Source organism: Pestalotiopsis fici (genome assembly GCF_000516985.1).
Source record: "Pestalotiopsis fici W106-1 unplaced genomic scaffold PFICI_Scf_6, whole genome shotgun sequence".
NCBI classification, from domain to species: Eukaryota; Fungi; Ascomycota; class Sordariomycetes; order Amphisphaeriales; family Sporocadaceae; genus Pestalotiopsis; species Pestalotiopsis fici.
Window position 1 is genome coordinate 2,343,662 of NW_006917096.1, and position 24,625 is coordinate 2,368,286.

At 49.6% G+C, this 24,625-nt stretch overlaps 8 protein-coding genes across 8 annotated transcripts; 5 read left to right on the top strand and 3 right to left on the bottom strand.

Moving 5' to 3' along the window:
* Nucleotides 1-326: 326 nt before the first annotated feature.
* PFICI_09169 (40S ribosomal protein S0) lies at nucleotides 327-1,351 on the top strand (the record flags this gene model as incomplete). Its single annotated transcript, XM_007837750.1, has 3 exons — nucleotides 327-496; nucleotides 579-1,027; nucleotides 1,092-1,351. The coding sequence occupies 3 exons, from the start codon at nucleotides 327-329 to the stop codon at nucleotides 1,349-1,351; spliced, it is 879 nt and encodes a 292-aa protein (XP_007835941.1).
* A 1,918-nt stretch (nucleotides 1,352-3,269) lies between these two features.
* PFICI_09170 (uncharacterized protein) lies at nucleotides 3,270-4,399 on the top strand (the record flags this gene model as incomplete). The annotated part of the gene is made up of 2 exons (XM_007837751.1): nucleotides 3,270-3,312; nucleotides 3,657-4,399. 2 exons carry the CDS (start codon nucleotides 3,270-3,272, stop codon nucleotides 4,397-4,399), a joined length of 786 nt encoding a protein of 261 aa, XP_007835942.1.
* Nucleotides 4,400-4,942: 543 nt separating this feature from the next.
* Nucleotides 4,943-6,487, bottom strand: PFICI_09171 (uncharacterized protein; the record flags this gene model as incomplete). The annotated part of the gene is made up of 1 exon (XM_007837752.1): nucleotides 4,943-6,487. The coding sequence occupies one exon, from the start codon at nucleotides 6,485-6,487 to the stop codon at nucleotides 4,943-4,945; it is 1,545 nt and encodes a 514-aa protein (XP_007835943.1).
* Nucleotides 6,488-7,855: 1,368 nt separating this feature from the next.
* On the top strand, nucleotides 7,856-8,563 carry PFICI_09172 (uncharacterized protein; the record flags this gene model as incomplete). Its single annotated transcript, XM_007837753.1, has 1 exon — nucleotides 7,856-8,563. The coding sequence occupies one exon, from the start codon at nucleotides 7,856-7,858 to the stop codon at nucleotides 8,561-8,563; it is 708 nt and encodes a 235-aa protein (XP_007835944.1).
* Nucleotides 8,564-9,391: 828 nt separating this feature from the next.
* Nucleotides 9,392-10,554, bottom strand: PFICI_09173 (uncharacterized protein; the record flags this gene model as incomplete). Its single annotated transcript, XM_007837754.1, has 5 exons — nucleotides 9,392-9,559; nucleotides 9,606-9,724; nucleotides 9,781-9,890; nucleotides 9,947-10,139; nucleotides 10,197-10,554. The coding sequence occupies 5 exons, from the start codon at nucleotides 10,552-10,554 to the stop codon at nucleotides 9,392-9,394; spliced, it is 948 nt and encodes a 315-aa protein (XP_007835945.1).
* A 1,668-nt stretch (nucleotides 10,555-12,222) lies between these two features.
* On the bottom strand, nucleotides 12,223-12,806 carry PFICI_09174 (Peptidyl-prolyl cis-trans isomerase-like 3; the record flags this gene model as incomplete). Its single annotated transcript, XM_007837755.1, has 2 exons — nucleotides 12,223-12,645; nucleotides 12,729-12,806. 2 exons carry the CDS (start codon nucleotides 12,804-12,806, stop codon nucleotides 12,223-12,225), a joined length of 501 nt encoding a protein of 166 aa, XP_007835946.1.
* Nucleotides 12,807-16,090: 3,284 nt separating this feature from the next.
* PFICI_09175 (uncharacterized protein) lies at nucleotides 16,091-17,571 on the top strand (the record flags this gene model as incomplete). Its single annotated transcript, XM_007837756.1, has 3 exons — nucleotides 16,091-16,180; nucleotides 16,393-17,277; nucleotides 17,329-17,571. 3 exons carry the CDS (start codon nucleotides 16,091-16,093, stop codon nucleotides 17,569-17,571), a joined length of 1,218 nt encoding a protein of 405 aa, XP_007835947.1.
* A 5,187-nt stretch (nucleotides 17,572-22,758) lies between these two features.
* On the top strand, nucleotides 22,759-24,186 carry PFICI_09176 (uncharacterized protein; the record flags this gene model as incomplete). The annotated part of the gene is made up of 1 exon (XM_007837757.1): nucleotides 22,759-24,186. One exon carries the CDS (start codon nucleotides 22,759-22,761, stop codon nucleotides 24,184-24,186), a length of 1,428 nt encoding a protein of 475 aa, XP_007835948.1.
* Between the last annotated feature and the right edge of the window lie 439 nt (nucleotides 24,187-24,625).

The following is a 24,625-nucleotide window of genomic DNA, read 5'->3' on the forward strand; positions in this document are numbered from 1 at the left end:
ATGAACATTTAACTAAACTGTAGATATTCAGCAAAATTTCACTGGCATCGTCTCTGGAGCCATAGCAACTACTATACCAAGTACCTCGAGGCACTTTGCTTGCAAAAGGTCAACAGCGGCAGAAATCAGCCCCACTTGTAGCGCTTGGCCCAATCCACGCAAAAAAACCCTGCCCACAAAAGTTGATCGGCCCTCGAAAATAGCTTCAAGGCCAAAGAAAAGTTCGCGACTGCGTCCCGACTTCACTTCTTTGTCTCCCTCAACCCACCACCACAACACCCATCTTGACCGCACACCGTCCTCGCAGTCGCGACCAAATCATCAAGATGGCTCCCTCCAACCTGCCGGCGATCTTCAACGCCACCTCCCAGGACATTGAGATGCTCCTGGCCTCCCAGAGCCACCTCGGTTCCCGCAACCTGCAGGTGCACATGGAGCCCTACCTGTGGAAGACCCGTGCCGACGGTGTCAACGTTATCAACGTTGGCAAGACCTGGTATGAAGACGAGAGACTCCAGCAGCCGCTTCTTTGTGGCGTCGCGCGCGCGCAATTGACTAATTTGATTTTTCGTGCTCAGGGAGAAGATTGTCCTCGCTGCCCGTATCATCGCCGCCATCGACAACCCCGCCGATGTCTGTGTTATCTCTGCCCGTCCCTACGGTCAGCGTGCCGTCCTCAAGTTCGCCGCTCACACCGGTGCCACCGCCATTGCCGGTCGTTTCACCCCCGGTTCCTTCACCAACTACATCACCCGTTCCTTCAAGGAGCCCCGTCTGATCGTCGTCACCGACCCCCGTACCGACGCCCAGGCCATCAAGGAGGCTTCCTACGTCAACATTCCCGTCATTGCCCTTGCTGACACCGACTCTCCCACCGAGTACGTTGACTGCGCCATCCCCACCAACAACAAGGGTCGCCACGCCATTGGTACCGTTTGGTGGATGCTCGCCCGTGAGGTCCTCCGTCTCCGTGGTACCATCTACAACCGCGAGACTCCCTGGGACGTCATGGTTGATCTGTACTTCTGTATGTCTTTCTTGTGGTCTCTATAACTCACATTCCATGATTGTATACTAACAAACTATGCTAGACCGCGACCCCGAGGCTGAGGCCGAGGAGAAGGTCGAGGAGGAGAAGCTCCCCTCCGCTGACGAGGTTGGCCCCGCTGCCATCACCACTGGCTTCACCGAGTCTGGCGGTGACTGGCAGGCTTCCGCCCCTGGCTTCGCTGGTGCCCAGGGCGGTAACTGGGACGGTGCCACCGATGAGTGGGGTGGTGCTGCCGCCGCCGCCGCTGCTGCTCCTACTGGTGAGTGGGGTGCCACTGAGGCCAAGGACAGCCAGTGGTAGAGCCAGGACGCTGCCGAAGGCCAAGATGGCTCCGCTACCGAGGGTACTGGAGATGACGTTGCCAACAATCAGCAGTTCAGTGGAATTGAGTGGTAGATGACTTTTGCTACTCAACCTACAAGAACAAGCCGAGGACATGAAACAAAAAAGTGTGGCGCATGATCGGAGTGCGTGGGAAAATTGGCATGTACTAATGAGGGAAAGATACTCGTAGCCAGTCGCATAATTCGATTCCCGCTGTTTGTGGCAGTGGTTACTCTCATTTGTCCGGCTGGGGAAGAGGGAATGCCCTGTGCAGCCAAAGGAATGGACTTGATCGTTATTCCACCTCGTCTTCCGATAGCGCATCAATGGAAACCAAGAATCGTCCCATGTGCAATGACAACATGAACGGTTCTGATTTGTACTGACAAGAAGATTTATGCCTTTTTAGCTTTCCGTCTCGGTGTAATAGCCGATCCCATGGGCCTTTATCCATCAAAGTCACCTTGCCACACTCTGAGGTTTATCCAGCTCTCCATGGTTCATCTCAATTTTATGTCAAGGAAGAAGAATGCAAACCACTTACTCACCGCGGCCACCAGTCAAATGGTAGTCGAGGTCCATCTTTCATGGTTCACATATCCTAATCTGAGCCGATAATTAATATCAGCAGACTTGTTCTCAGACGCATAGTCGTTGTCAACCGTATGGACCGTCCATACTGATGTAAAATCTTCGCGTGTAGCGACTAGTGTTGTGGACTATCCCTAAACTTGTACTTTAATATACAATACAAATTTGTAGATCAACGCATGCAGAAATCACATCATGTCAAGGGTGTCATCATCGCCGCAACCTTCACTTGTACACTCAGGGATTTCATTTTGGTATGGACGTCGCTTGCACATTTAGTGCGTTTACCGTCTGCGGCAGATGTATTCTCAAGTGCCGCTTATCGCTGGCACATTGAGTTTACCGATGCGCAGAGAGTAGCCCGTTGTGATATGTGGTGTAACCACATTGCATATTGCAGCAAATCGCTACAGATAATCATCACGGGCCCAGCTGTAGACTTCGTGTGCACCTTTGATCAGCCGTACTCCCATCCCAGGAAAGAAATATTTTCTAATCATTCTATTCTTTCAAGTCAAATTGTTTTGCCGTAATTTTCAAGTATTCGTCCTCCAGGTTTTCATACTCTTTCCGAGTATCTCTCAATAATGTCAGCTGAAAAAGTGACCGTCCTCGGCAGGCAAGTGGCGACTGGGAATCATGAATTTATTGAAAAAGAAAATTCCAGTGATACTACGCAGACAGACTTGGAAGAAGAAGGGCATGGCAGCCACTCCTTGGAGGCAAGCATAATTTCTAATCAATATGGTGTCGCAAATCATTGTTCACTAATAGTTGTATCAGAGATATATCAAGTTGCCAACCATTGTTTTGTTTGGCATTGTCCTACTGGCTTCTTGGGAATCATTCTCCTGGACGTTTCAGTTTGCCCTGCTCAACGGCGGCCCGGCCTCGATGTTCTACGGAAGCATTCTAGCTGCTATTGGCACGATATCTATTGGTTTTTCTTTGGCCGAGCTGGCTTCAATGTGAGTCTGTCGACCACATGCATCTCGCCTCTTGTAAATTCTCAAATGTGACAGTGATCCAACCGTGGGCGCCCAGTATCGCTGGAGTGCTAATCTGGCACCTGCAGCTCCGAGATTCTGGGGCTTGAGTAAGTCATATTTCCGTATATAATGGGGTTCTCATACATAGTTGCTAACTTTTGATCAATGTAGTGCAAGGCATGTAGAGGTTGTCACTTGTGGATTTTTACCGTCCATACTAACATGGCTATACAGGATGGATGACGGTTTCCGCTTGGTGCTTTGTCTGCGCGGCACCAACATCGAGCTTGGCCACCATGATAACCTCGCTGATCATGTTCAACAAGGAGACATATGTGCCAGAGCGTTGGCACACCAGTCTGTTGATGATTGGCACAATGGTCCTACCGTTACTGTGCAACCTCTGGTTCCGCAAAGTACTGAGCTCTGTTGAGGCACTTGCAGGAGTCTTGCACATCTGTCTCTTTGTCGTATACATTGCAGTTCTTGCATCCGGAGGCACTAGAAGCGATAATGATTTCGTTTTCAAGACCTTGACACATGATGTCAGCGGATGGTCCAATCCAGGGATCGCCTGGTGTCTAGGCTTGCTCCCGGCTGCATTTTCTCTGTCTGGCATTGACAGCATCATACACATGAGTAACATACCATGCCTGTCCCTTCTTGCCCTCTTTGAAAGGGAACTGACCGTGATCTCACAGGTGACGAGGTCAAAAATGTTCGCATCAATGTACCCCGAAGCATTATTGTCGCCAGCACCACCAACTCTATCATGGTTGCCACCTTTGTGCTCGTCCTGCTCTTCTTCATTGGGCCCGTCGACGACTTGGCTAGCGCACCGCTGCCGCTGGTCTATGTGGTGTACAATGCCACGGGCTCCAAGCCGGCCACCAATATCCTGGTCACCCTCGTGGCCCTGATTTGCTACTGCGCCACCTTCAACTGCTTCGCCTCCGTGTCGCGGCTGGTATGGGCCTTTGCCCGCGACAATGGGCTGCCGTTCTCGGGCTTCTTTGGCTACGTGCACCCGGGACTGCGGGTGCCGACCAATGCGCTTCTGCTCGTGGGCATCATGGTCGTGTTGCTATCGCTCATCTACATTGGCAGTGTCACGGCCTTTAACGCCATCATCTCCCTCCAGACTTTGGGCATATACGCTTCCTACATTCTTCCCATCTCCTTTCTCCTCTGGCGCAAACTTCGAGGTCCCGAGCCGCCATACGGTCCGTTCAAGATGGGCACTTTTGGTATTCCTGTCAATATTTTTGCCTTGTGCTACTTGTTGTTCATGGTAACATGGATGCCGTTCCCTTCCGTTCTGCCTGTCAGCTCGGACAATATGAACTACGCCGGTCCGATATTTGGCGGTATCATAGTGCTGGCTCTTGGTGACTGGTTCCTGAGTGGGCGAAAAAGGTTCCAGATGCCGGTCAAAGTTTATTAGTAGATTAGTTGGTGTGGTTTTAGTATGGTTTTGGTATTTGTTTTTAGGGGATATGTAAGGAGGTTACTCGGTCCTTTTGCTATTTACAGAATCAAGACAATATACTATACCTTTCTCTACATCACCTCTTATCATTTCACTGTGGCCACAATCATCAAGATGGTAGAAAGATTATGACAAGAATTGCATCAATATTTGAACAGTCTTGGACACTTTTTTTCATTTACTTACCTACGGAATCTTTAGAAATAATGAAAAATTTGGAGATCAAACCTGGTTGCCATGAAAACCTCGGCATTTCCAGGGTCCTTCCGATGGAGTTATTTTCAGATACTAGCCACTTGTTCGTAGTACCCGACAAATATTCTCGACATCTTCTCGGGCCCATCCAAATAGAGGTAACATTGCAGCATTTATTGTTCCGCCGCAAGGACGGGCCAAAGGGCGACAAAAGGGAGTCTACTCAAACCTTTTTTACTTTTTGGGAGCGTGCAGAATACAATCGGGCACACTGCCACCCAAGATTATCCCGGAGGGACTGGTCTATGCTCCCGACATACCGCTGTCTGAGTGATCAAGATAATCCATATCTGAAGTGTCATCCTCTTCGCTGGAGGAAGAGCTTTCACCTGAAGTTGATCCGTCACTTGAGTTAGCCTTACCAGACGACGATTTGATGCTCGGGGGCTTATCATTTGAAGGTGGCTCAGGCAGAGTCTCCTGTACACAGTCACAGGGTTCGCAAGGGCAAGTCGGCCTGGTCGGACCGGCATCGGGAACCACGGGCCCACCAGGCATGTTGGGGCCAGCCTCCGGTACGGAAGGACCATGTGAACCAGAGGCGCTCGGAGGGGGTCGCAGACCTCCACATATGCTGGGCCAAACCTCCGGTACGAAAGGACCATGTGAACCAGAGGCGATCGGACGAGGTGTCCCGCTGCTAGGTACCGAAGGTCTACGGGGACGAGAGACGATGCGAGGTGGACCGTCGCCTCGTCCCAGACGTCCTAGACGTCCAACTCCACACCAACCAAAATCAGAGGCAATCGGAGGGGGTCCCCCGCTGCTAGGTACCGAAGGTCCACGGGAGTCAGAGGCAATCGGAGAGCGAATGGGGTTTTCTGGACCGTGGCCTGGTCGCAGACCTCCACCGAGACCAAAATCAATCGCAGGGCGTCTTTCACCAGGAGCGGGTGTTGGCAGACCAGATGGCGTGCTCGGTGGCCCAGTCTCCAAGACGCGAAGACGTCCCTCCAGCTCATCGATCCGCTGAATCATGTCTTGAAACTGTCCAGCTTCGTCGTCCTCATGATCATCGATCCGCCGATGCAAAGTTTCAACCTCTGAAGTCCCGTTCTCCCGAAGATCCCGGACGGCGTTGGCGGGTTCCTCAGCAAGGCTTTGCGTGTGGTCGAGGCGCCCGTGCATATCCTCCAACGCCTCCATTGTATCATCATGAAGATCCCATATGGCATCCGCGACGTCCTCTGCAAGAACATGCGTTTGATTGAGTCGTCTCTTTATCTCATCAATCTCGGCGCGGTCGACACCTCCGGCGTTGTCCTGGTTGCACTTGCAGCCATTGTCTTCATCAGGGCAGCGACACGCAGAATCCAAAATCTTCTGGTCGACCTCAGCCAGGAGGCGCTTGTGCTCAGTCAGCTCAACCTGTTGTAGACGAAGCTGCAGCTCGAGGTGATCCACCCTAGACTCTACAGGAGGATCACCAAATCCAGAGAACGAACCAGAAGACGAGCCGGAAGGCGAACCGGAAGATGAACCGGAAAACGAACCGGAAGATGAACCCGGAGACGAGCCAGTAAAATGACCCGGGTGCGGGCTATCTTCTCGGGTCCTGCCCTTGATGACACGTCCTTTGCCCTTGGTATCTTTGCCCTTGGGTCCCTCAGCGATTTTCACAGTCTTTGTCTTGGGCAACGGCTTGGATATTCTGCCTGCCTTGGTCTTACCAAACCGGCCAGCCCCTGGTCTACGGCGGGTACGACCACGAGCCTCATGACGACGATCCGGTAGGTCGGAACTGTCCGAGCTATCGGAGGAATAGCTGGGGGCACGACAGGAAGCCATGATCCTTAAATTCTGGTGTAGAAGTTTTACTTTGTGCGTTTTGCTGAAGAACGTTTGTTTATTTTTTTTTAAGTCAGATTCCTCAGAGAACTGTGTGTGTAGATTGGAGAAAAGAGAAGAGACCAATGGTCAGCAGCCTGGCCTTTTATATAGACGAGGAGGAGGAGAAGTTCAAGAAATGAATGGCATTGTGTCAATACAAACCTAAAGAGTTGTTCTTGAACAGAAAGCCTCTGTGAGGATGCTCTTGCGGTGGAGCTTCCCAGGAACAAGGAACGGTTTATTGTGCATATAGTCTGGTTTTAGCCACTCTCTTTGTAGCTATCCGTACTATGTACTACAACATAGTTCTTGTTCACCATTATACATGGATCTGTAATGTGACGACAGCCTCGTTTATTCACGAAACGTTTGTCCATACCGGTACACAATACAAGTAATTTGTGCTTTTCCCAGGCACAAAGCTAACAAAACGGACTAGACTGCACGACCATTTGGCACAAGGCCACAATGAGAAGACGAAGAACACAAAGGCTTTGTCCAATTATGCGAAGATTTCTGTTGGCCATGTGATGTCTTACACACCGTATGATAGCCGGTCGGAACGAAAGTGTCATGTTCATACTCAAGCTGTGGCCGTTCAAGACATGGGCAACCAGTGGTTCCAGGTAAAATATCCTTGTACAAATGATATACAAATTAGCTTTCATAATGTACGCCCTTTGCTGAATATTCAATACATATTGACCGGGCCCTGGTACTGCTTCCAAGAATAGTCTTCCACAAGACTCTCATTCCACAGTATTCAACGTGTATATCGAAGACAACCCACCCTACAATCAATTGACTTGAAGTTAGCATACACAAGTGTGTACCAAGACATTCATGGATGCCATTTACATAGTAGTGGGCATGCTGATGATGATAGATACCTAGTTTTTGATATGATTTTGATTTCTCTGTTGAGCTCATATCCATAATTGACAATCTGAACATTGTCTCAAGATGATTCGAGGGAAAAAATATTGACAAGAGTGATTATTCAATATCGTCTAGGTGCCGTCCCAGAGGCATGTCACGGGTACCTGGCACAAGAGTCCAGACTCCAGTAGCTTGGCGGCTCTAGTGTTGAGCGATCCACTAAAAAAGAACAAAAACCCCGGCCACTCCACCAACCCAACTTTGGGCATGCACGTTTAGCAGTGACGTCCCCAAGCTCTTTTTCTGCGGGAGCCAGGCGCAAAAACAAAATACGCCCCGACACCTGAACATTTCTTCCCCCAAGCAATCTAGACTCGACTTTCACTCACACAACGTAAAAGAAAGAAATTCAAGATCAAAAGAGTCGGCAGAGGCCAGCGCGCAAACATGTCAGACGCCGAGGCAGCAGGATCGCGGACACGACCCCCGCGCGACTCTCCACCACCACAGCAGCAGCAGCACAGGCGAAGTCGCAGTCGTTCGCCGCGGAGGCACGAGGACAGAGATCGCAGTGACAGGAGGGAGGATAGGCCGCGGCCCAAGAAGAAGAACTTTGGAGGTTTCGCGTACAAGGACAAGCGCCGCGACGACCAGGACCGAAGCCGGGACGACAGAGACGACGACCGCCGCGGCGGCGGAGGCGGTGGCTCCTTTAGAGGGTACCGGGATCGATCGAGGTCGCCACGGCGCCGACCTAGAGACGATAATGACGATCGTCGTCGGGATGGTGGTAGAGGTGGCAGCAACTACAGAGATGGCGGTCGAAGAGAGGGTGGCGGCGGCGGCTCGAGACGTGACAGGGAGGACACGTCAAAGCCGCCCAAGCGAGCAGCGCCCAAGCAAACGGTGCCCGTCGAGGGCTTCATTGTCGTCTACGTCAATGACAGACTGGGAACTAAAGAGGCGATCCCGTGTCTACCCTCTGATACGGTCGGCCAGTTCAAGATCCTCGTTGCCTCGCGTATTGGCCGCAAGCCCGAGGAGATCAAGCTGCAGAAGCAGGGCGAGCGCCCTCTCAAGGATATGATCACGCTTGCCGACTACGAGATCTCGAATGGCAGGCAGCTGGACCTTGAGGTTGGAACCAACGATTAAAATACTCAGGATGACTTTCAGTTCCGAATATCATGACGCTCAAACAGTTGCGAGACTCTCTACGCGAGACCCCTGGCCACGTCTCAATGAATCCAAGTTGCCCGTATGTCATGTCGCAACTTGGATCATATTGTGCGCAGATCGACTGACTGCTCTAGGTCTTTTACATTGCGCCAAGTGATGAAACATAGAGCCAATATCGTTGGTGATCAGTGACTGGAAGCAGGTACTGAGAGCACCACTCGGAAACACAAATAAGGACATTACTCAGTGTTGTATCAAGAGTCGACATGCGTGCCGTGTTGTATACTCAACAGACCACTCAGGGCGCGCTGTGATGGTTGCAACCCGATACCATCTAGAGCATCATTTGCTGCTAATGGCATCGTCCTAGAATACTCTGAGCTAGAGTGCTTGTGCAGATGCACCTGCATATGATGAATTTAGTGCGTCAACCTGCTATGAGGCGAGCCTACAGTATACTACAGGACGTTTTTGCATGCGTACATCTTTGCCGTTGTCAAAAAATAGAGCCATATTCTCATTGATGACAGACCCGCTGAGGGCCCAAACCATATCGTTTCGTGTATCTGCAACACTGTTTTCATGCACAATGTTTCCATCTCTGCCAAGGGTATCATACTACCATCCACCATCATCGCCTTTAACTGATGTGGTCATCTAAAAACGCCAAACTAGATGCAGTCAAGCTGCATTACCTCTAACAAAAGCTTCTTAGCAAGGTGAGGGTTCTCTGTCACTTGATGCTCATTATAACTCCATTCATGGAACCATCGCACGCCTCGCCGCCGTTTGCCGGCATTAACTTCACTCATCGTCATCGCTCAGATCGATAACTTCGACTCTCCGACCAGATTCCAAGCGAGTCATCTTGCCCTTTCGTTGTTTCTTCGGGGCGGTACTGCCGGTCAGATCGTAGACCTCACCAAGCTCTCGCTTGATGGGTCGACTACTTTCGTTCTTGACTGCCGAGTCCTGCCCAGTGTTAGTACCATCGCAGGTCTGCCTTGCATGTTCATACCTGTAGCTGGTTGAAACGTTCTCTTGCCAAACGGCGCAATTCAGCGTCAGATAGTGCGTTGAAAGTTGGCGGAGACGGTGTAGGTGATCGAGGAATGATCATCTCCCGCTTCAACGCATCTGTCCGAATACTTAAGTACGTCAATCGTAATACTCGAAACGTTTCGAAGACATACCTCGCGATCTATAGAGAAATCGGAATCTGGCGATGGGCTGCTTATTATCTTCAGGAAGATGACGAAAGTCAACCCAGTACGGTTTGGTGATTTGCTCCTTCGAACGAAGACTAATTAGCAGTAAGCATGCTGATCACAAGCAGGTAAGACCACCATGTTGCTTTACGTGGTTCCATGTGAGATTGCCTTTCCCTTTAGAGACTTCTCTGCAAACTCGAACCTATCGCGTTTGGGAGATCGTTCTGCCTGGTGTGCAATAGCACCATGTTCAGTTCCCCGGTACAGCTTGACGTCGATAAGTCCCAAGTTCTTGGTAGCCTTCATGTCTTTCTCGACGCGTTCCTTCTTTGCATCATCAACTGTCTATGGTTTAGCGACACTGACCAAGGAGTGAGTCCATCGCAATTTTGACTGACTTGTCTGGATAGAGGCGAATTGAAGTTTACTGAGCTCTCCCTCACCGGCATTGTTGATAGATTGGTGTCCTCGAATCAAGATGTCTCTAGCTTCTTTTACGACCCTGGCCCCGATCCAACATCCATCAACGTAGCACTCACAGCTAAGACAATGTTTAGCCTTGCCATGTCTCCAGTCATAGTGATTGTTGATGTTCAAGTTGACTGCAAAGAAGGCGTCATCGATGGATTCAATGTACTTGGTGATGGTGGGGTAGTCCTTGTCCTCGTCGCCTGCTTCGGGTGCATCGTACTCCTTCACATCCACGCCATTGATTTGTACGGTGACCTCCATGCCAGGGACGTCTTCGTGAATCATGGTGAGATCAGTGGTCCGGTAGTTCGTTACAGCGCCGCGCAACCTACTGCGCGGGTACTGATGACAGGTATGGAGTGGTGTTCAGCCTCACTTGTATGAAACCCGAGCGAGTGCGCGACGAATGTCGAGATCAGAGAACGGGTTCCAGAAAGGGTGTTTCAGAAGGAATTGGGGTAATCGGCAGAGAAATCCTCAGATGAAGGCCGACCGAAGTCTCTGCTCCCTGGGGGTTGCGGTGCACGAGTGTTGCCTTGCTTTTCAGAACAACTTCGAGGGAAGAAAAGCAAAGTGAAGGTCGAGGCAGAATCGGTGGGTACTCCCAAGACTTCTTGTGGAAAATCTGGTGGGGCGTGGGAAGGTTTGAGGCAGGCTCGACCTATTTTTAAGTTGGAATAATCGCTCCTGCCTTGCCCAAATTTGTATGGATTATTCCAGTTTGTTTGGCAAATGAAGACCAAACTCAATGATTTGGTACAGATGCACGGTAAATGGTGTAAGAATTGTAGTTTGAGATGGCCGTTATAAGTACAATGTGTAAGCCACCCGGCTTAGACTATAGAAATAGGTTGGGGACTCTGTGGTTTGGTTTGGGGGCAGACAGCACATAACTAACCTACATTACTTGGGCACAGTCCGGCCGTCGATTTGGGCTAAATTTAGAGACACAGTGCTGCACTCAATGCTACATTACCTTACTGACCACACAATCTTTGTTTCCGAGCAGCATCAAGTCAGGTAATATGGGCTTCAATCTGATCCGGCAAGAGCGAGGGTCAACGACATTTACATGGACATAGTCGCGAAGGGGGACGATCAGCAACAATGGTGATGATTCTGCCATGCAAGCACCGACCTGAAATAGACATACTGACACGATTCCTCAATGGTTCCCCTGTTCTCTCTCTTTTCTCTTTTCTCTTTTCTTCTTGCCCTTGTGATTTGGACGGCGCCACGCATCCAGAAAGAGCTCCTTGAAAGTCAATGAATTCATCGTTCACATGTGCACTTGAGTTCTCGTTGTTTCACTAGATCTTCCCTATGAATTACTATTCGGCGGTATAAATCGTTTTCGGCTACATATGCTTTATACTGGCGATAGCTACTCGTTGACGGCCGAGACCGATATACAATCATCCACATTCCCTACCGTCATGAGTCTGTATCGGCCCGTGTCGTCTTGTCCATAGTTATGAATCCAAAATGTCCCCATACTTGGTCATCATAGATCTCTTCTAGCTACCTTCATTTTCATCAGTTATTGGGCCAAGCTGTCCAAGCACTGAGCAATGAATGTGGAAGGGCTTAGTGAGGTCCGGCAGTCAGATTCCACGAGCCGGTGGTTTTCAAATGATGAAACTCTCCAAAGTGAGAGATATGCGACTTGACAACAATGATGACTTGCTTCTCCATCATAAAAAGGTAGGCTATATTCCGGTGGATAGGAGAATGAAAGCAAGGGCTGCTCGCTATCATGTGTGAAGAAAAGGTCATCGCCCGTGCATGGATCCTGTCGTTTAATGGAGACACTTGGCCTTGTTCTGAGCAGTATGACTTTTGAGAGCATGGTAACTGAGGGTGATGAATTTGCAGAGCACTGCATTCAGAAATATCATGGCAAACTCGTATGCACTAAACTCGAGTTGTTTCTGGGGGTATCTTGTCGTCTCTTCATGACGCAATGGGATTCGCATGGATAGTGACCTTCTCGATGAAGATCTTTTCTTTCGGCCTGCTCTTCTTGTCCACCTCAACGGCCTCAATCTTGGCCAGCGCTGCAATGCTGTCGTCACCCAGGAGCTTTCCAAAGACAGTGTTCAAGCCGTCCAGGTGCGGCGCCTTGTCAAAGGTGATGAAGAACTGCGAGCCATTGGTGCCAGGTCCCTTATTAGCCATGGAGACGGTGCCGCGTGCGTTGTGCTTCAAGGTCGGCCTAATCTCGTCCTCAAAGGTGCCGCCCCAGATGGACTGCCCGCCCTTGGGGTTCTCGGGCGTCGGGTTGGCAGGACCGCCCGTCTGCACCATGAAGTTGGGTATCAGCCGGTGGAAAGGTGAGTGGTCATAGTATCCAGAAGCACAAAGGGCCAGAAAGTTCTATTTCATGTCTTAGCTTTTATTCCTCTCTTGGGTGATGATGACACTTTTCGAGCACTGCCAAGCAAGCGCGTGTACTGTACCTCTGCTGTTTTGGGGACACTCTCGCAAAAGACCTCAATCTTCAAATCACCCAGATTGGTATGCAGCGTAACGGACATGGTGAATGCTAAGCCGCCAAACGGTGCTGATACAGTTTATGGACAAAGAGATGGTCCCGGTTCGGGCCTTGGATTGATGGTCTGGGCTGTGGAAGTGAAAGCCGAGTTCTGACTTTTTGGTGGCACCTGTGTCTGGTGGAGACCCACCAGGATTTGACATTGCGCTGCAACTCAACCATGTGGCCATAATGTACCGAGCAGAGCCTCAAATGGACGGCTTCAGTATCCAAATTTCTTTCAGCACATGTTCAAGTTCAGTACGACAAACTAATTTATAAAAAATGGAGATCCAGATGTGAGAAGCATTGTGGCTTGATGCAGATCGATACAAGTTGCAGGTCTTCTGCTGGTGGCTGGCTGGCTGGGTGCAGCAGTTGCTCGAACTTTGTGCAATCAGCCGTTGGTGTGCACTCCTTCAGCTTATTATGCCTGCTAGAGTAATAACGTAGCTAATCTGGATAACTAGTGTAAAGTCTAGACTATTTGCTATGAGATGTCTTGAAGGAATCATTTATGACAAGGATCCAAATGAATTGCATTGGTTTTTACCCTAGGCAGGAGTTGGAACGAATGAGCAACCACTTCCCAGCAATGGCCAGCACTGGCAATTCCATGAGCTCCAAGCTTGTCTAGCTGACGAAGCTCAAAGCAATGACGTTATAGCAGCGAGGAGGGAAAGTGGAGGGGTGGGCAATGAATGATTCCATCACCAGACTTTCTCTGCACTGTAGCAGCTCTCTTGAAGCAATAGACACTGCCGTGACATACGACTTCAAGACCATCAAAGCTTTACACTCATATCAACATTCCCTGTACTGCTTATAACCGTGGCAAGCGTGGGATAGACGAAAATGTGATGCGCATGGGGTTGTCATCAAAGACCCATTTTCTTCTCTTCAGCATGCAGTGGGCAAATGGCTAACAACCCTGGGCGATTTGCCCCACCTCTTAGAAATGTGGTTCCCGTCAGCATTTGTGGCCCCCAATCGATAATGGGGTACTACTACCAAGGTCATAGAGGTAACTCAAGGTACATCCATGCCCTCAAACCTACCAACATAGCGCAGCAAAGCAAAAGCGAGGGAAATTTTGTGGAAGGACGCAAATAATGGATGCATCGGCCGCACACGCACATATACACATGGTGCTGACATGCGAAGGATTTACCAACGTTGCGATGTACGTGGAATATTCGTTCGGAGCTTCCGACTGGACGCCCAACGAACTGGAATGTCCCTGATTCCCGAAAGTTTGGCACACACTGCAATCATCATCATACAAGACCACGCAGAAAGTACACTAATAATCGCATCCTACCCTACGACGATGCACTGTTCGACATAAAATCGATATACAGAGTTCATAGTACATATGTACGAATTGTAGCCCAGTGGGACAGATTTCTCAAGTCACTCGTTAATCGAATAGAGCAGTCCAGTCATTGTAATCCATGTTTCAGGAACTGCAAGCCTTTTCCCAATATTCCCGTCAATCTACGTCAAAGAACGGCCTTCCAGGAACAGGTGAATCAATGATTCAAATCTCTGGTCGCAATCAGCAGCAGCAGCAGCATCAAGGTTCAGCTTTGATCGGCGGTGATATTACCGCACACATAAGTACATACATGCAAGCAGTGGGATGAATGTATCCAAGGTATTCAATGCAAAGCCAATAATGCGTTCTTTGATCGGAATCTTTCAAAGGGACAAGTAAAAGTTTTTTTTTTTTTCTCTCCCACGATTAATCCTCGGTTCCCCTCAAGTTTCGACCGTTCTCGTACTTGACATTGAAACATGATCCGATGAGCAGCATCGGCGAGGAGGAAACAATCGTTGCGTTGTGCTAGGTACGGTACCTGTAGTGGCATCAGATCAGCATCAGCACCGACGCAACGCTGCCCAGTGCCCCTCCTCAACCGCCAGCCGCACGCACAATTGGGACCCCAGCCCAGTAAAATACCCATCCTACCTTGCCTATTGCTACTATCGAGGTCGCAAAGAGGCTCATCAGCCTACCTTGACCTTATTAGCACTCCTCTACAGAGTACCTTGTCTGCCATCACCTACGCTTGCAGCCGGAGGGTGACGATCCCAGCCGTCTTGCGTTAGTTGATCCCTGCAGTCAACTGCACTTCCCTTCCCAGCTGTGAGAATTACGCGGTTCCGGCCCTCCATCAGACACTCATCTTTAAGGTAGAGGGACAGGACAGAGAAGAGGAGGATTTTGGAGCAGCAACAGCAGCACAGAGCCAGAGCAAGAAAAAAAAAAAAACCTATGGACTGAATGTTTGTGTGTACGCGCTTGCAGATTGCGTTGCGTTGCCTTGCATTTACCTTGCTGGAAACAAACCGTCGAAATTTAGAGTAGCGGAGGGTACGCCGTTCTTAGCTGCATCGGTAGCCTGCGATCCGCTGCCGCTTCGTTGTTTGTCGGTATCTGCTTTGTTCGTTTTATTGTCATTGTAGTCGGTTATTACCTAGTCGTCCGTGTTGAGGTGGCTGCTGGCTTGGTTGGTGGGCTGGCCCTTTCTTTACCTGACTCCTTGCCTGCTACCTACCTGGAGGTGTGATTGCATACCTACTTTGTCTACACTCTGACCGACCTGCCTGTGGTTCTCACTCCGCTTTACCTACCCCATCGCTAAAAAGCACCACCTATCACATATCCTTACCTTGACCTTGCTTCTGGGGCTTTGCCTTACCTTGCCTGGGCCCCATCAAAAGAGTCCCCGAGCTCTTCCAAACAAAGCGAAACAGAGCCGCCAGCCCAACTGCCTGCGCGAGAGAAAATCATCCAAAAGCAGCAGCAGCAACATCGAGGTGCCGCCCAGTGTGGCAGCAAATAATACAGGCGAACAGCACAACCTGTGCGAAAAACGAACACTGGGTCTGCGACACTCGTTGCCCAAGTCAATCGATCACTGATACTCAGACATTTATTTGTCTGCGACAACTATTTATCGGCGGCGGCGACGACATTCGCATCCACGGACGACGACAGCCCAAAGCTTACTTTGGGAGCAGCGCAACCCCCATCTCCTAGCAGTGGCGGTTCTGACATGTAATGACCAACTTTCGACGTTGCGCACCTTTTGACGACGACGACGACGACGACTGCAACGACGACAATCTTGGCTATATCCTCTCCTCCGGCGCCGACGCCCTCCGGCTGCCTCAAAAACGGAATACATGCTACAGCATCGGGTTCAGAACAGGGCTCGTCCGTAACAGCCGCTCACCCCTCAGTAGTCCTAGACTCTCGGGTCTCCGCAGAGAAAACAAATCATGACAGATAGGATCCCTGCCTCAGTGCGGGTTTCCGGGCCGCCGAATAGCAGCTTTCTAGTCGGCTATCCAGGTATTTCGGCAACCTTGGTAAGTTTGAGTCGTCTTTCTATAGGCACGAGGCAGCAATTTGTCGTTGCTCATGCACCACCAAGCGCCTTCCCCTCCTCCCCAACTTTATGAGATGGGACTTTGCGGCGCATGTGGGGGTGCTCAAGGCCAAAGCCAACCAATCCCTTGACGAATTCTCAGGCCTTGCGTCGTTTCAATACAGAAAACTGACTTCATTTGTGCGAATGTAGCCGAGAATAGAAGGCAAAGTTGAGATTCGGCCGTCGCAGGGCTACTCGGCGCCAGTGGCCGTATCCCTTGTGCGAATATGTCTCCAGCGAAGAGAAACAATACATCCGGCCGCCAGAAACCTTGCCAAGAAGCATCTGGGCACACCGAGAAGAGACACGACAGACGTTGTGGGTAAAGAATTATTGCTATTCCGATGTGCATCGGGGAGGGAAGCCGAAAGCGTAATTGCCATGGACTTGCCGTTCGTGTTATTCATCCCATTCGGTCGAGGAGGCGAGGAAACCAACAGAAGAATACCGCCGGCATCGTTACAGCTTGCGAGCAGGACGGCTGAGACATACTACGAACTAGTGGTGACGGTTCAGCAGGGAGCGAGCCAGCAAAACAAGTATGCATTTCCTATACCTCTCCAGAGATATGATACGTTGTCCACCTTTGGAATGTACAACCGGCCCGAGACGAAGATTGCCACTGCCGACAATATAGTCACACTTGGCATATCATTACCAAGGTGGAGCTACGGGCCCATGGATCCCATTACCGTCTATATCAAGATTGCGCCAAACCTCGACTGGATGTCCAAGGCTAGGAAGGTCACGATACAAAAAATCACCTTGTCCATTGAGGAGGAGATTACGTACAACCCAGAGGGCGATGAGCCAACGAAAGAAATAAATAGGCTGCACAAGCATGTCCAACAGGTTGGGACAAAGCTCCCAGAGGCTGGTTATGTCACCAATATGGGCGTCATTTTTCCACACAGAGACTTGAGGGATTCGCAGGGTATCGTCAGAAGGGGTCAGCCCGCTTTTCCAAACTACGAAGTCTCATCTTTTACCACAACATCAACCCTCTATAAGATTGAGTTTTTCCTAAATATCAAGGTATATGCTTTGGCCCGAGATGTGTATCAGCAAGCTGCTAACTCTTGATAGGCCTCCATGACCTCAGCCAAGGATATTACCTTGCGCCAACCCATCGTGATATGTCCCATGGACCACCAGGCATGCAAAGAAGAAATGGACGCCATTGAGCAGGCCGCCAAGGATGCTTCTTCGGTAGACCCGCATAATCCCATGCTCCCCGCCAGAAACATTGTTCTAGCAACCGATTACAATGCGCTCAGAACTTTGGGACTATGCATGGTTGGTGGACAGAAGAAGCCTCTGATCGAGTGATAGCCCCCCAAGAGGTGGATATTTCGACTACATAACTCAAGCCAAGTACATCAGCAGCACAGCCTCGCCGAGTACACACAGTTGGCCTTGAGTGGAACATGTCAAGGAACACTCAAGGTTATCACACAACCTTTGAAGTTGCGCTCGTATGGTTTTATGAGCACAACGCGTCGAAGCAACTTAATCTCAAGGCACCATCGTTGCGCGTTGGGGCTCATGTGAAGCGGAAGACTGCTTTAATTATGGATATTGGTTTTGCCAACGTCATCGAGGCGCGAATTCGCCACTGTCTTGAAGTCGAACCGAGGATCCTGTCTTGCCCTAATGGCAATAATGATAATCCTATAGGAAAAGCTCCGCTAGCATGCCGATTTCTCACGTTGGATAATGACGGAACGATCTGAGATGCCTATAGATCAGGCGTTTTTCTTTTCACGGCATGCATTGGTCATTTATCACGACTATCGGCGTTGTAAACGAATGTTTGCGGTTCAGCAGCCACGCATTCGGGCGCGCATCTCCCACGCGCCATTATCTCTTGGGAGTTTGGGGCTACTTTATGAGCCTTTTGTGTTTGGGGGAGTTCATTGTGAACTTGATTACGTCTAGGGTTAAGGAACGCTCCTAGACGATTTTGAATCTTGTAGAGAATGGTTCGGCTGCCATCTGGGTCAGGTTTGGCCGTTGCCATGAGGATAAATTTGTGCATTACGCGCACGTGTACATATATCTCGCAAACCCACTTGCGGGTCCGCTCCGTGCAGCGGACACGAAGTCAATGAATAATCATGAGAAATACGAGCTCGTGCTGCGCGTAACATCTGCTGTGCTGCTTGGGTCAAGAGTTGTCTGGCAGTATGCCGGGCTTTTCAAAGGCGCAATAATTCAGTCCTGCAAACTAGAGCGGGCATACACCGGTATGGATTGCATTGAGAGGTGATCTCATGCGAACTCTTAACTACAGCGAAAGTTCTTGCAAAACAAGTGTTATCCATTGCTTCGACTAATCCATTCAGTATGGCTACAAATACAGGATACAAGTCTACCTTGACCTTGAGATCTCAATGCTTGTTTTTGACAAAGATGGATCTGAGAGGCCTCCTATGCATTTGAGTCGACATTCTGGTGCAACATGGTTAATTGAGTTCTCTGGGTGGGCGCCAAGTAATTGGAGCAAACCACTTGCTTGCCGCAACTGTCCGCCCATAACAATTCCATTGCTACTGCTTTATTTTGTTGAAACGGCTTATACAATATATTGAACTGCAGAGAAATTAGTCTTTTGCGAAGTTGCTCTCCCTGCGAAGTATACCATAATTGTACAAGTCAAGACACACGGCAGATATAGGCAATCTTGAGACAACGCAGCCCCACCTACTGGGCATTTCCTATTGCCACGAGTCAGTGCTTTATAGACAGTATACTCAAGACAATTCCTCCCGCTGTATTAGTATAACTCCGAATTCCAGCCCTGGTATTCCTCGACCAAGATGGATAAGTGGAATCCGCCGCGAACCATGCAATCATAGTTCTTGGTGCAGCAAACCTTGCCTTGGCCCCCTCCACAGGCTAGGTAAGCCCACCACATCAGCCACCGCCCCCTTGTCACCTTCTTAGTTTAAGATAACGCCCCCATCTTCAACAACAACCGGTGAGATGGCCGAGTGGTCTAAGGCGCTGTGTTTAGGTCTGGTTCGCTTGTTCGAGTCAACTGTTTACCGCAGTCAGTAATGGCGTGGGTTCGAATCCCACTCTCATCAGGAAACGACGATCTCCCGATCGAATTTGGTGTTTTCAATTTTTTTCAATTATTTTTGACCTCAACATGGACATATTGACCAGATGGGCATGTCACTGGCGACTATAGTGCACGGGCCATTCAGCACGACACCACGTTGATGCGCTCTTCGACTAGCTATGTGCCAGTCGTCTTCTTTTTGTGGTTACGGCACTGTTCCGTGTCTTGATATTGATTGAAGCCGACGAGGTTATACTCAGTGTTCTATGATCGCGCTTTCCTTCTTATCCCAGTGTTTCAGTCCCAAGTCCGTGGGACCCCGCTAAGCGCGTCCCCTTCGCTTGGGTCGCCCCACTACAGTTTAGCGGCCCTGGTCCCTGTCTCTGGGAACCGTACGTAGTACGTACTTTTTATAGCAACACCTAAAAGTGTTTGTCGGTTCCGTATTCATCTGTCTGCGCTCATGAATCCCACGGAGCTGCGAGTCTGGTACTCGTCACTGATGTGTGCTATGTGATTTGGGGGACCTAGGCGCTAGTCCGAGCAAGTTGCAAATCGATGCTCTTTCTGAGTTGTCTTGAGGGACCAACTATCTTATCACGTTTGATGCACCGCAAAATGCAGTTTTCATGAAATGCAGTTATTCCATCACTCAGGAAACTTATCAAAACTCGGTCGCAATTGTTGTTGGGCTTTATTGCATTACTCTTGATGCGACTCAGGATCTACCACTAGAGATGACAAGTGTTTTAGGGAGCTCTTGTGAATAATTGTATTCTCGAGTAGAATTCGAATCTATCATGCCTCAAGTGCTTGGACAAGGAAAAATGAGGGGAAAGGGAGAAAAAAAAGAGGGAGGGGGGGTGTAAGGGGGAGAAATAAAGAGAAAATTTAAAAAGAAAGAAGGAAAAAAAGGAGAAAGAGAGATAAGAGAGAGAGAGAGAGAGAGAGAAATAAAAAAAAAGAGAGAGAAATAGAAAAAGAAGAAATAGAAAAGAAGAAAGAGAAAGAAAAAGAGAGAGAAACGAAAAAGAAAAAAAAGGAAAAGAAAGAGAAAGGAAAAAGAGAAAAGAGAAAGGAAAGAAGAGAAAAGAGAGGAAAAGAGAGGAAAAGAGAGGAAAAGAGAGGAAAAGAGAGGAAAAGAGAGGAAAAGAGAGGAAAAGGAGAGATAACGAAATTATATAAATCTAAAACAAAACTAAAAAGACTTGCGTTGCATTCAATTTTATGATTGAAAATCCTTTGCAAAGTATAATCAAGCCTTGCTGTTAGCACCCACGGGAAAAAAGCAATAGCGCCGTGATATATTATAATTATATTCCAGTTCATGCACGGCATAATTGACAATCCATCTTCCGTACTACAAGAAAATTGATTCCCGGACAAGTGATGCTATGCATGGCAAACGTCTCGGCTCCAGATACGTTTATTTGAGATCATCTATTCCCGCCCACCTTGTGGCATTTTTGGAAATTCGTGTTTGTTGAATATGTGGTACTGACACCGCTCAGTCGCGGAGAGTTGACAGAGGCAAATTTCCCGGAATTGCCCGGAACTGCTGCATAGTACCGTGTGCGGACTACAGCAGCAAGAATGATGACGAGGTTGCATTGAGGATCTGATTGGATAGGCCGCGGTGTTCATGGATCTCGTCGGACGTCATAAAATGCTTATTGTGTTCGGTCCTGAGATAGTTGACAGGGATTGTCACGACAGTCCCCCAGAGATTGACGACATCTCTGACACCAAGTCATTAGACGACCGGGCTGACGGTTTGCCACACATATTGGATGAGCGTCAGTAAATATAACGAGAAGCAGAATTCGTCTTTCTCGTATTGCTGTTATAACAAAGTCTGGGCGTCTCCGTCGTGCCCACATAGAGGTTCGGCCACTGTGGTATGGGAACGGCCAAGACGTTCTCCTCCCCGGCCGATACGTGATGACAAAGTTGTACTGTGAGAGCGTTTCCGCCCACCCGGCTTATCGAAGATTCATCTTTCGTTTGGTGCTGAAGTAGATCAATGGTTCATGATCGGTAACGATAAGGAAGGGCTTCGCATCTCGCAGACCCATCAGCTCTGGGCGCCAGCATTGCAGGGCGTGTACCACTGCCAGTAGTTCCCGATCGTGGATTCCGTAATTCATCTCGGCGCCCTGGAGGGTCTCTGAGTAGAATGCTACAGGGTGCCAGTCTTCCTTATGAGGATTCTCCTCATCGAAAATCGAGCCTTGTTCTAGCAGGTGTTGCCATGCGAAAAGCGTATCGCGGTGTCAATTGTCTTAAACCCGACAAGTGCCCAGGCCATGATGGCTGTAATTATAGGCGGATAAAGTAGGTTAGTCTAGAAAGAGGGTCAAGGCGACAGCGCATACAAACGCACATAGCACATCTTCGGTGCTGTAGTAGAAGATGTGATCCGACGCATATCATGATCATATCCGATGTTTGGGGTTTTTCATCAGGATTTCAAGATCACATCGTTCAAACGGTGGTGTCTGTAACTAAGTAAAGCATTTTATCAGAATGGAGAGCAGAGGATAAAGGAAATGACAGACAGTACATACAAGATTCAAAATATCGAGAATTGTCATCTGTTATAGAGGGGAACAGTCGCCGACGTACTGTAGTCAATGCTTCTGGAGTCGGCCAAGGGATCTGGTTTTCAACTTCAGGTGCCAAGAAATCAGATCGCCAGTACTCCCCGTCCTCATCGGGTGAAGTTTTGATTCCGAAAGTGGGCGACGTGGAAGCAATGCTTCTCATGACAATAGGTAATTCGGTCATCGATACTGATTTTGTTTTACCATGTATCGAGAAGTAAATCCTTGCATGATATCAAATGGAGGCACAGAAAACACTATGTTAATAGAACGGTAGCAAAAGGTAGCAGCAGAAAAAAAAAGTTCAAGGATCAGGAAAGCGTTTTCTTTTAAATATCTAGATGATATCACGGTCAATGTTTGTCACGTAAAGATTGTTTGTGGACAGAGTCAGACCAAGTACAATGATATGGCAAATGAGTCCAAACCCAACACAGATTTCATTGTGTAGTAGATGACTCATAATCTTATATGCTTGCCTGGAAACAAAAGACTGGTTATTCGATTTGGTCATAATTGAACAAGTCATCAATTATGTATGTGACTGGTTTCCAAATGCCAAGACATATTCAACAATTACGGAGCGGAGGGCGGGATGCATTCGCCGCTAGAGACCGCGGAGCTGAACTGCAGCTCGAGCGAGAGGGTACCCACTTAAAAGTTTCGCTTTGTGATGGATAACGGATAGCACCTGTGACACCTAACAGGTAGGTACATAGAACCTACGCCGCGTTCAAATTCAACACGATACATACTCTTGAAGCGCGATTCGCATCAGTTGGCCTCAAGAGGCGAGAATATCTACGCCATTGGCCTGTTGCGCACGCCGCTGGCATAACGAGGAGCATGGCGTTTGACGACGAGGATCCCACGGCAGCGCCTCTGCCCGCAGCTGGCGCCCACGCTGTGGGCTCGACCATGGAAGGCGACGAAGCACCGCCGACGGCCGAAGACGATCTGCTGGACGAAGAAGTCCAAGACTTTCGCAAGTTCGCCTCGGCGCTACAGAAGACGCAGGTGTCGGGAAAGTCGATACGAAAGGGCGAGAAGGACTTTGAGTCGCACGGCACGAGACTACAGGAGGGCTACCTCGAGGCCAGTCGTAGAGCCATGCACGATACCCTCAGCTATACGCGAACACATCCGCCTCCGAGCTATATCAGGGGCTGGTACTTTCCGAACCACTTCAGCGAAGAGACGGAATTGGGATGGAGCGACAGGGTGGTCGTCGTCGAAGAGGCCAAGGGCGCCATGTTCAAGGCCATGGGAAGAGCCATGAAGGGCCGAGGTGCCAACTTTGCTCCAGCATGGGACCGGACGTGGTTGCTGCCCGAGGAAGCACTTTATCTGGTTGAACGCGGTGATTTGCACCTTTGGTGGCCGGAGCGCGAGATCAAGGACGTTTTCCCTCTGAAGACGGAAGGATCCGATGAAGATACCAAGATTTCGCGCGAAGAAATGGGCATCCCTTTGAGCTTCCAGGCAGCATACTCATTGTTCATTGGAAAGGATGGCGAAAGGGGAAAGATTTCACTCGAGAAGTACCAGGTCTATGCTAATTTGCGGCGATGCGGATATTTTGTATTGCGTGCGGCATTTGCAACGACAGAATCGGATGCTCTCACTCAAAACCCAAGGCCAGACTCGATATGGGGTTGGCTCTTGTCTTTACTTTCAAACGATCCAGCGAAACCACCAAAATCGTACCCAGCCGAGGGACCCTTACTTAAACCCGGTCTGTACCGTTCCTATAAGGCCGTCTTCCAACAGCTTCACCTCATCCAGCGACACAAGCCAACGCCACATGTCGACGCCTCAAATCCTGCCCAGCCACCTTTTGACATCTTCTTCCACGTCTTCAAATCGCGGCCGAGCTTCAGCAAGGCCAGTCCTCCACCGCCCGACTTCCGAATATCGGTTGTCAATGCACGGACGACATCAGTTCCAACCATAACAGAGCTCTCAGCTTTGCTAGAATCCACGCCCTGGGATCCGCCGGACGAGAGGATGGCCGCCGGATTAGGACCGGGCTTCATGCAGAAGAGGCTCAAGCACGGCTGGAGAAATGCAATCGTGGCAGTGGTAGACAGTGGCTTTACGAGCTATCTACGTTTCACAGAGATGGCTTTTGGAGAAGAGAGACTCTATGAGACATTTGACCGGCCCCAAGGCAAGGGTGGCAAGAAGGGTCGCGGTGGTCCTGGAGGCCGAGGCGGGCGAGGCGGAAGGGGTGGCGGGCGAGGCCGAGGCAGAGGCAGAGGACGTGGTGGATGATGTCGCGCAAAACTGGAAATATGGTTGTGCCACATCAATGGGAACCTTACACAAGGCAAGTCACTAGCGGTCCGCTCCATGAGTGCTTACGGGAGTCACTGCGTAGAGGTTCGATATGCCTACACTTGAGACCATCGTAATGGATTGCGGAAAGACATACCTTGCCAAGCGTATATCGCTCAAGTCGAGACAGCACGGGTCGATATCGGGCCAAGCCGCGGCTGAACGCGTCTTTCAACAATCCTCCGATCATGGGCAGAACCCATGCAGTTTCATTGTATTGTCAAGGGCCATTGAATACCATTGGATCTCAGGATTCTCTTGCCACACGTGCCAGACACGAGATGGCTCAGGATTCAAGACTAAGTATGCCAGAACTGCAGCTAATAATTCTTCTTGCAAAGACTAGCCATCTGCGTTACTTGTGAGATTAAGCTGA